At 46.8% G+C, this 11428-nt stretch overlaps 1 protein-coding gene across 2 annotated transcripts in view; it reads left to right on the top strand.

The window, feature by feature from the left end:
• The first annotated feature begins 201 nt into the window (after positions 1–201).
• Positions 202–11428, top strand: part of slc36a4 (solute carrier family 36 member 4) — a 32417-nt gene continuing 21190 nt past the window's right edge. For both annotated transcript variants that reach the window (XM_029255715.1, XM_029255714.1), the window contains exons 1-6: positions 202–632; positions 1424–1523; positions 2868–2997; positions 3705–3795; positions 8328–8416; positions 11199–11294. In XM_029255715.1, coding sequence (XP_029111548.1) covers positions 462–632; positions 1424–1523; positions 2868–2997; positions 3705–3795; positions 8328–8416; positions 11199–11294 — 677 coding nt within the window. In that variant the 5' untranslated portion in view covers positions 202–461. The remainder of the gene's footprint in view (positions 633–1423; positions 1524–2867; positions 2998–3704; positions 3796–8327; positions 8417–11198; positions 11295–11428) is intronic.

The raw sequence follows: 11428 nt of genomic DNA, 5'->3' as shown, positions 1-11428 counted from the left end.
AAAACACAGTTAAACAATGATGAGCTGAGAATCCAACACAAAACAGAAGTGGAAATTTTTACTAGTTATTTTTATAATAAACTTGCTACTCGGAGGCCAAAATTAAGATATCTCATTTGCTGAATTATTGGCTCATTCATACACTTCAATCCGCACGAGTATAAAAACTGATGTTTTTCATGTCGAGATTAACACGCGGCGTCGCGCGAACGTGCGCACAATTGGGGCGCGTCTCCTTTAAGAGCGCGTGACGTCACCGTCGAACGTGTCCGCGCTGGAGAAACGAACCCGGGTCCTTCGCCTTGTAATCCGGGGAATTAGAAGCTCGCGCTTGATCCGGCCGGACAGACACGTTTCCACAAATGTGGTTTTAAAGTTTCAGTTTGTGGTCGTGAGCTTTGTAAGGGGAGATGATGATGATGATGATGATGATGATGATGTTGTTGATGTTGTGACGTTACATGATTGATGAGGTCGGAAGAGTGACCAGACCAGACCAGACCAGTACAGTAGTAGTAGAGGCGGATCTCGGTCGCTCGGCTCCGTCAGCAGAAGCAGGACCAGAAGCTGCAGGACAGGCAGGCAGGCAGACCAGCAGGACAGGAGTGGACGAGACACACGTCGTCCGTCCGGTACGGCGGTCCGATCCAGTGAGATCGATCGATCGATACACTGTGACTGTTACGTACCGTATCGATCAGCTGATCTGATCACTCCATAAAGATCAATTGTTACGATAGCTGTGAGTGACAGCTCGTGCCGAGCATGATCGAGATGATGATCGCAGCATCGAGACTACTGTGTGTGTATGTGTGTTCGTTCAAAGGACACAACGGTGTTGTGTGTTTGACACTCTGGACCTGGTTCATTTACCCTGTTCTAGTTACACTCTCATTTACTCTCTGTTCTATTTACCCTGTTTCATTTACTCTGTTCTATTTACCCTGTTTCATTCACCCTGTTCTCATTACATTACTGCAGTGAAACTACACTTGCAGTTACACTACAAAGTGTTCTTAAGTTGCGGTTACATTGTTACGCTCGGAGTGACTTTGTGACACTTGCTGAGATGGATCGCGTCCCGCCTGTAGGGCATCCCCTGCCTCTCCACCTGTTTCCAGGATGCGCTCCAGGGCGCTGTGATCCTGCACTAGACGTTATTAATAAGGGATGGACATGTGGACGCTACGGTCATACTGCGGTCACGTTTCTGGGCACCACGCACAGGACTGCTGATTGTTCCGAATGAGCTCAGTCGCCGAACGCCGTCTTACTTGTATCCTTGGAGAGCGTGTACCCTGCCTTGCCCCTGCACTTCTGGGATAGGCTGTGGACCACCTCAACCCTGTGCTGGACAAGCGGTTCTTGTTTGAAGTGAATGAATGTGACTGACCGACCCGTGGTCGTTTTCTTCTGTCGACAGCTGCCTGTGTTGCGTGGGCCGCTCCGACTCCAGAGCCGCGGATCTGGGCCGCGGGACCGAGGGGAGCCGCTCGGGAAAATGGGCTCGGCGGAGCACATAGGTACCTGCAGAACTCAGGGGCGATGCTTTAAATGTGGGGTAAAACTACAGTTTAAGAGACCAATAGAGTCGATAGGGACGCTTACGTTTAGAGACAGTCCCCGGATTACGAACGAGTTCCGTTCCTCAAGCTGTCTTTAAGTCGGATTTGTACGTAAGTCGGAACAGTTCGGTACAGTTCGTATCTGACATCCGTTAATCAAATGTTTGTCGCAGTATATAGTGTATCATGTACCTTTCTATGCATAAAAAACGTTGAAGAAACACTTCTGGATACACTAAAACATCTTTAATATAACAATACAGTAATAATAAGTGTAACTACAGTATTTATAACAGAGAGAGAGAGAGAGAGACATCGGGACGGAGCCTTTTACACCTTCCATTTTTTTCTCTTTGTCCTTTAAAATTGTCCCGATCGTTGAGTGACTGTAGCCGAACCTTTTTCCAACGTTCGTTGGCGTTTCACGTTTTTCCGGTCGCTTTATTATTTCCACTTTTTAGTTTCGATCGTGATCGTTTTCCTTTTCTTTGATGCGTCACCATCACTTGCATCACATTTACGCTTTGGTGCCATGGTTAGGAGGGAAAAAACAAAAAAGTGAAATCCAAATACAGTAACGCACGAGACGCGGTTAACAGCAACCTGGTTTGACTGAAAAGAACGAAGTCTTAGCCCTGCCTCGGGTTCACGATCCGACAAACTGCTTTAGACGCACAATGTTTGATGTGTGTTACAAAGTAGCGCCGTTTGTTATTCAGAACCATTGTACGTAACTGAATTTTTTAATATAATAGCCTTTAAGGGGAGCGGTTCGTAACTACGGGTTGTTCGTAAGTCAGACGTTCGTAACTCGGAAACTGCCCGTATTGCATTTATCAAATAATTTTTTCCAAAGTGACAAATGCAAAAGTGCATCAAGAACAGATGAAGAGCTTTACATACAAACACGTGATTATTAAAGCACAGCTTGAGCTCCTCCTGTACACGAAAAAAGCGGGCAAAGGGCACGAGTGCGGTACATTTCAGAAAATCGTCGTAATAAAATATGCGACGAACAGGCTCGCGCGTGATTTGTCTTAGTTGCGTTTTGAAAAGACGGGGAAGCGCAGTGAATCACACACACTTTGAAGATTTCGTTTAAAAAGTCAGCAGAAGCCTTAAGCTATACGCTGAAGTCAGATGTTTTTCCAAAACCTTTTTTTCGCTCTTCTGAACCCCTCATCCTGGATCCTGACCCACTGGTGATAGGAGACGATGTTCCAGCGGGAGGAATCTCGGGAGAGACCATGCCTGCTTCCCCGGGGTCCGTGCCCAGGCCTCGCTCATGTCTTGTCCTTGCAGATATGGAGGTGATGACTCCCCTCATGGAGGACTCGGGGCCTTGTTCCGAGGAGACCTCTGAGGAGGACCACGACCCCGAATTAGTTCCGGTACAGAGACATTATGAGCTGAGGAGCCTCCAGGGCATCACGTAAGTACCTCCGTTGACTTTGTGGTTAATTCTGCATGTTTGAAAAGAGGATTTCCAGCCTTTTTCATGGACTTGAGTTGGAAATAACCATCAAAACGTGGTCAACATGAGAGAACAAAGTCATCAGCGCATATCTAAATGTCAAATAACTTAAAAGACTGAAGGAGGTTAAGCAGAACTCATGAATAGGGGTCTGTTAAGATTACATTTGCATTTATTTGCTCGGCTGATGCTTTTCTGCAAAGCAGCTAAGAATGTTAAGCGACAGTTATTTACCCATTTATACAGCTGGTAATTTTACTGGAGTAATTTAGGATAAGTACCTTGCTCAACGGTTCTACAGCTGGAGGTGGGATTTGAACCTGCGACCTTTGGGTAGAAAGGCAGCTGCTCTAACCACTGGACTACCGTTTGCCCTTAAATGGTATGAAGATATAAATGAGATGCGAATGAAGGTGTAAATATGTGGTCGTGTGAGGGTAAAACAGAGTATTTTACCTGAAACATGTTCGTGTTCAAGGACCTGCATGTAAATGAAGTGCTCTTTTTGATTCAAAGTGCTTCATGGTTCACTTTCGGTGGTTGGCCACGTTTCGCTAGTGAGGGTACGAGGGCTGTGACATCCGAAGGGCCGTTTGCCCCCCCCCCCCCCGGCGCTCGAGTGAAATAAAAAGCAAAGAGATGTTTGTCCTGCGTTCTCTTTGCAGGTTTCCTCAAACCCTCATCCACTTGCTGAAGGGCAACATTGGGACGGGTCTCCTGGGCCTCCCGCTGGCTGTGAAGAACGCAGGCATCGTCGTAAGTGGAGCTCTGCTGCCGCCCTGTAGGCCGGTGACGGAAAATACCGCTCCGTCATGGTCCCCTGGGCTTATGAAAATATTAATAATAAACTTTATTTCCTATAGCTTCAGAAAACACTTTATAGTGAGGAGAAAGATATATAGGCTGTATCTCTCCACCCGTCCATTTATTGTCAATGAGGGTCATCGTGCCCTCAGGGCTGAATGTCCGTAGCGCAAAGATCACAATGAAGGCTGGACACTAGGTGTTGTAGTGGTTTGAACTCGGCTTGACACCTGGAGGTCTCAAGTTCGAATCCCACCCCCTGCTGTACCATGCTTGAGCAAGGTACTTAACCTGAATTGGTACGTAAAAATGGTATTGCAGTATAAATGGGTAAATAATGTAAAATAAATAGCTGAACATTGTAAATTATTAAGCGCACACACATTTTCAGAACCGCTCGTCCCATACAGGGTCACGGGGAACCGGAGCCTACCCGGTATCACAGGGCATAAGGCCGGAGGGGGAGGGGACACACCCAGGATGGGACGCCAGTCCGTCGCAAGGCACCCCAAGCGGGACTCGAACCCCAGACCCACCAGAGAGCAGGACCGTGGTCCAACCCACTGCGCCACCGCGCCCCCAATTATTAAGCATGTATTATCAATTTTTTACGGGTGGGTAATATTATATTTTATATGATACCAGTTGTGTTTTGTAGACACACCAACCTAGTATTATTCACTGCTTTGAATTTGTTCACCAGTTCATTATTGGACCCTTGTCTGAACTCAGCTGTGAGATGGTGGCACTACCATCTCTGCCACTGTGCCACCTTATTATAATAATAACAACAATAATAAATGTAGTAATAAAAGTGCAAAAAACTAATAATGTTTAAAAATGATATAACAAAATGTAATTTGACAGTTAAGTATATAATTAAACAGTTAAGTATTATTTTTAATGTAAAACTGCATTAAATGGTATCAGCAGAACTGTGTCAGTCCAGGAAATGAAATTCTTCATATCAACATCTTCTGTTTCGTGCTGCTAAAAAAAGTTTCGCTGCACTTTCATATTGAAAAAAAGAAGTGACGGCATGAAAAACGAAACACCTTGCGGGAAGGAGCCGCTCGTGGGGCGGAGCAATGCTCCGTGGGAGCGGGGCCCCGCGATCCTCCCGCACACAACGGCACCGGCGCTTTGTGTGTTTACACCCCTGTCAAAACAAAGTGTGCTGCTCGCGTGTGACTTGTAACGAGTCCTCTGTTTCAGAAAGCAGTCGGCGAGGAGCTGGATTCTACCTTCTGTACCGGTGTAAAGCGTGGATACGCTTGCAGGAAACCAGTTTCGGTCGCACAAGTTTCTTCAAGACGTGAAGCTGCGGGTCGTTCCAGCTCCTCTGCTCCGTCTCTCAGGGATGCAGGACACCTGTTGCCTTGTGTTTGCTCTCCTGTCCAGTTGAGGCCATGCAGGTGTCGTCCAGATGGACTCGCGCTTCCGCTCGTCCCGTGACCTGTACGGAGGACGCGGGCGCGGTGGCCTGTCCTTCGGACGGCTCTGTCCCCACTACAATGTCGGTTCCGTGCTTCTCTGTGCCGCTATAAGTGGCTTCCGTAGCTTAGACCCCTGGCTTTAGTGCATGTGGATCTGTGGTCGCGACCCTCATCGCTGTCAGTGTTGTTTTTTCCCCTTGGGCCGAGTTGACCTCCTATGTCGGTGACGTCCTTGAAACGCGGCGGCTTATGAAACGAAACAATTTGCGAACGGGATCGGGGTCGAGGACCTGAGCGCGCTAACCATTTTTGCGCGGTGTATATTGGCTGTAACCCGCCCTGACTCGCTGCGGGGCTGGGTGGCGCTCGCATCAGTCCTACAATAAAACGTTCCTCGTAAGCGGGCAGCCGGTGATTGTGTATTTTGGACAACGGGTGCTGTCCAAACAAAGAGCCTCTTGAGCGGCGAGTGTCCGGCGAGAGCTTCGGAATGGCTCTCGATGCCGTTTTTAACAGAGTGTGTGAAAAACGGTGGTGAATCACAGGGCGCGGGCGAGTGCCCGGGGGGCAATTTCACAAAGCTGTCGGAGCGTTCGGAACGGGTCGTTTGCGAAACGGATCTAGGGGAAAACGCGGATCGAACCAGCCCCGCTCCTCCTGCTACCAACAGTTGAATTGCACATTTTTTGAGGATGCAATTTTTTTCCATTTATTCATTTGCAGTTGCATCTCGTTAATTTATGCGCCTCCGAAAATCGTCATTCGTAGCGGAGCGAACGTGAGCCGCGCTTCCCCTCCGAACAGATAGGTGGCAGTAAAGAGCACAGAAACGGGACAGGAGTGTGGCACCGTCTTATTCAACTCACTTTTGCGGTGTTTACAGCTCATTTCTGTTCTTCGTGGACGTCGGTGATGAGGAACGTTACTCATTTATGGGGTGAACTGCTCCGCGAATTTCCGTTTTCGCTCATGTTACAGTTACAATTAGTTACATTACTTCTCAGTAATTTAACGTAACTCAAAAGTTGAGTTAAAATACATACAGCCTATTTTTTATTCATTATAAGTGTAGTTTTTTTTTTTGTACAGCAGCTAGGGTGGAAATGAATGGGGAAGCCACAGTATTCTTATGATTTCACATATTGTCACTTAGTAAAAGTGACTTTTGATTTCTGAACAAAACGAGGTACAAACAGAGTTTTCGCCCCAATTGTGTTTGTAAGCAGAGGAGTAAATTTGTTTAGCATTTATTAATTTTTCTGATGTTTTCTCCAAGCTGACTAACAAAGTGAGGTTTGTACATAGAATTACTTGCAATGATTTACCCATTTACACAGCAGGGTAATTTTTACACTGTCAACCCAGGGTAAGTATCTCGATCCAAGGTACTACAGCAGGAGCCGCGACTGAAGTCCTTTGAGTCTGTGTTGGTGGCACTAACCACTATGCCCCCTACTGCCTCTTTTTATATTCTCGTTTTGGTCAGTTTTTCTTCAACTTGGTTCGTCTTCGCAGAAGAAGCGCATTCAGTCCCCAGCAGCACCGTACCGTGCTTGTACTGTAGTAAACCACCTTTTTGAACACGGCATAAAACACAAACTTTTTTTTTTTTTTCTTTCCTGCGGAGTGAAACATGGTTTCTAGGAACCTTTAAATCTCGCCGACGTCTGAAATGTGTGCCGTGGTGCACATTTGAGAGGATCTTATATCTGCAGTCCGGGGGTCTGCAGGGAAAAATGGTATCAAAATTCAGCGAACCAGAATGCATCGTGGGTCGATACAAAGTCGATATTTCATTTTTAGAATACAACCAGACGGGGTTTGAGAACTGATGTTTTTCCAGGCTTTTGCTCATCACGTACCCTTGTTCTGTCCACGATTGTTTTAAAGGAGCACAGTTTCCCGGGTGTGGAAAGACCTGTCAGTCACGGCGACGGGGAGGCCCATGTGCCGCACGCGCCGACTCCAAGTGGCCCACTTGGGCCGAGTTCCTACACGCTCTCGCTAGGTTCTAAACTGTTGATACTGTGTAGTATCATACAATACACTTCTCTCCTATTATCTGGTCCTAAATTGTTCCTGAATGTGGACCGAATATTAATTAATAATTAAATTACAGTAATATATAGTAATAAATTGTTGTAGTAGTAAATAAAACAAATTTCCTGAATGTGGATCAAGTATTAATTAAAAATTAATAACTTGTTATAATAATATAACATAGTAGCAATAAATTGTTATAATAGTAAATAAAATAATACATTGTTCCTGTACGTGGAAAGAATATTAATGAACTGGACAATGAAATTACTTGTTTCATTTTTTCTAACAGGAAAAAATTCCAGTTAGTTCCAAGCCCTTCCCAGGTTCCTCTCCAAAATCACGCTAAAATAATGCCTTTTATTATAAGGAAAAGTTGTGTAACACAATCAAATGGAAAGAATAACCAGTAATAACATTATATATGAAATATATATGTAAAGAAGATGATTTAATAAAGTTAACTTACAGCGAGTGTGTGGTTGGGCTGATTTGCAAACACAAATACGCGACTACGGAAGGGAGGGCGCGGAGTGTCGGGACGCAGCCGAGAGCGTGGGTACGCAGTTCCCACAATGCAGTGCGTCTCAGTCTCTCTCGCGCTGGAAATTGGCGCAATTGTCTAGTCTCAGAATGTCGCAGGTTTGGACCAGGTGTCACGCATGGCATAAGGGTAAATCTGGAAAGATAAACAACCAATAAAAATCAGAAACTGTATAGGTGTAAAACTGGGTATCGGCAAACCAAATAACGCAGGATGAGTAAATGTATTTTACTATGGTAATTCAATCAAAAAAAAAAAAAAAAACCACACTGGTGGGCCCAGTTTACGGAAATGAAAATGGTCATGAAAAGTTCATACGATGCAACTGAAAGTAGAATAGTGTTACTTCCTCACTGATGAAGGGCACCTTTAGCGTGTGGGATCGCTGCATGTGATTGGCTGTATTGCAGCACTGGGTGTGTGGGTCTGACCGTCTGCTTTCTGTGTGTGTGTGCGTTTTCCAGGTGGGTCCCGTTTGCCTCATGCTGATGGGAGTGGTGTGTGTTCACTGCATGCACATCCTCGTCGCCTGCAGCCACCACCTTTCCGAAAGGTAAAGCCACACCCTCCGTTTATTTAAATGTTTTTAAAACTCGTTTATCTGGCGCTTCTGCAAGACAGTTTAACAGGGTTAACGGATTTTTACCCTGATTTATCCATTTATACAGCTGGGTAGTTTTTACTGTAGCAGTTCAGGGTAAGTACCCTTCATCAAGGGTACAGCAGCCCGAGATGGGATTCGAACCCCAGTCCTTAAGTGCAAGGCGGCAGCGCTAACCGCTACTCCACCTGCTGCCCGGTCTCAGTCAGAACGATTCCAAGAAAGACAAATTCGCCTGCGGTCCCACCGTTAGCTTCCATAGCATGGTGGCTGTGTGGACGCCGCGCCTCAAAGCGAGGGTGTAAATCTCACACTTAATGACCATGCAGTACGACATGTCAGGCGCACCGTGATTCACTACGGTACGGTGCGGCGTGATCCCCTTAGATGGGAGCTGGAGGAGGTGGACAAATCTCTTCTCTCGTAATAGGATGCTTATTAGGGGCATGTTATACATCACAGTGCAAATAAAACGTCGCCCAGCATCGGTTTGTCTTCACGGCACCTGTATGGACTGTGATTTATCCTCCCGCCTTCCTTCCGCGCCGTAAAGTGACGGAGCCACCCGAACGGGGTTAATTGTAGGGCTCGTAGACGGAGACTTTTCGTGCCCTAAAAGCACTTAACAAAACGAGATCTTCTGAGCTCTTGAGTGCTTTTCAGACCTTTTGTTTGAATCCCTGTTCAGAGAATTATGGGGGGGGGGGGCTGTGTTACACCAGTATAAAAACAAGGGCATGTCGGATGTTGTCAGACCTCATCGGACACGCCTTAATTCCAGCGTGCATGGTCAGAGACTCGGATGTGGTCAACTGACAGCAGGTGGCGTGGTGGCGATTGAGGGTCCCAGGTTCAAATCCCCCCTTGATTGAAGTATTTCCGCTACTGATACAGTAAATATTACCTAGCTGTATAAATGGGTAAATTGTTGTAAGTAATTTTGGAACATCTGGTAATTAAATAAATTGTGCTTAGAGTTCGTGCTTTTGCACCCAGAGGTCACAGGTTCAAATCCCACCTCCAACAACCGTACCTTTGAGCAAGGTGCTTAGCCTAAATTGCTCCAGTAAAATTACCCAGCTGTATAAAGGGGCAAATAATTGTAAGTTGCTTTGGAGAAAAGTGTCAGCTGAACGAATGAACGTAAATGTCTCTCTAGACATTTTTTGTTCTTTCTTTTTGCTCAGTCCTGCACAGCGATTGACCTACAGGAGGCGCTGTTTCCATTTCCCATGCAGGATTCCCCATCCCTTGGTGCCCCGAGTCCCTGTTTCGCCTCCTTTCGATTCATTGCGCACCGATAGAATTACTTTAAACGCTTCCTTGGCGGGGGGGCCCCCCCTCGAACCCGTCTCGCAGAGCCCCTGCGGGATTCTGAGGCGTCTCGTTTAATAAGATGACGCATTTTTTTAGTAATTTCCACAGGGGAACGGGACGTAAACACCCAGGCCTGAGACGTAAAACGTGGTTAAGGGCCTTCCCGAAACAGCGGGATCCAAACTCCACCCGTTCGCCGCTTCCGCCACACCTCCAAAAGCACCCCCCCCCCCACAACCCCCTTCGCAACGGCGGATTTATTTCTGCCGGCATATGAATATGTGAGCGCCGCGGTTTATTCCTCATTATTGCTTATTTACTTTGCATTGTGTCCAAGTCCATGTGATGCGCGTTGGCTCCCGCTGTGCCGCGAGCAGATAACATTGAGCGCAACCTATCACATTTACATCCTAATGGGCTCTTTCAGTGTGTTTGCCCATCACTGCAAACAGCAAACGGCACAGAAGGACACTGTATAATCACTTCATTTCTTTACATTTCCTCTCATCTGTAATCTCGTGCGAAAATGAAATAATGAATAATTCATCGTCGGTTCACGTCGAGGGCTGCGGCGGAAGCGGTTTGCGGTTCGTCTGCTTTCGTGCCCCCGCCGTACACGGCGCGCCGCGCACACCTGCCCGTTTGGGGTACCAGCTGGCGCCGTTCGGCTGCCCGTTTGTTGCATTATTAAAGTAATTTGTCATGGACTCCGGATGCAGAAATTTCGCAGTTCAGCGAAGCGGGTCGATCGTTGGAGTGGTTTATATTTACATTTATTATTTATTTAACGGACGCTTTTTTTCCAGAGCGACAAACATCTCATAGGAAATACAGTGTGTCCGTTATACGAGCAGGAGGAGACACTTAGATTCAGATGTGTGATTCTTAAGTGCAGTTAGTTTCTTTCCACCATATGAACCAACGTTCATCACACGAGCAGCGGCATAAAATTTTATCCGAATATCTTCGATTCCCGATCACCTCCCTAGTAATTTTTTTTTTTGAAAATACATATATACATTTACATTACGTTACTCGAGTAGGTGTGGGAAGGTTTATCCGGGCATGATCATAAAGTTATAGAGCATCGACATTTACACCTTACATGAACTTAAGAGATGATGGGCGAAGTGAGTGTGGAAGAGGTGACTTTTAAGACCCTTTTTAAGTGTGATCAGGGATTCAGCAGTTCTGAGTGAGAGGGGGAGGTCATTGCACCACAACGGATTCAAGGAAGCAGTTCATCTGCGGAAAACGAGTCACCGCTGTGTGTTCGGTGGGCGACCAGCAGCGGCTGGGGGGCAGAGGGGCAGAGGGGCGCGAGGGGGATGTAAATCAATGCCAGCTCTAACGGTTATTAATCCTGTGGCCTGCAGCACCTGTTCCTCAACCGCTGTCTCTTGCTCACGTGCTCCAGGTTGAAAAGACCCCCGATGGGGTACAGCGAGACGGTGGCCTTGGCCATGGAGAACAGCTCGCACAGGTGCGTCCGAAAGGGCGCCGCCTTCGGCAGGTGAGACGCCCGTCGGAGGGGTTCCGGGACAGAGTGAACGTAGTACTTGGGAATTCTCACCTGTCCCCGGAAAGGTCCAGGTTCATTTCCCAGGTGGGGTCCGGCTCTTGTACCTTTGAGAAAAGTTTTTATTA

This window comes from Scleropages formosus, chromosome 10, assembly GCF_900964775.1.
Source record: "Scleropages formosus chromosome 10, fSclFor1.1, whole genome shotgun sequence".
In the NCBI taxonomy this organism is placed as follows: Eukaryota; Metazoa; Chordata; class Actinopteri; order Osteoglossiformes; family Osteoglossidae; genus Scleropages; species Scleropages formosus.
Note: the sequence above shows the minus strand (reverse complement) of the source record. Positions and strands in the feature narration are given on the sequence as shown.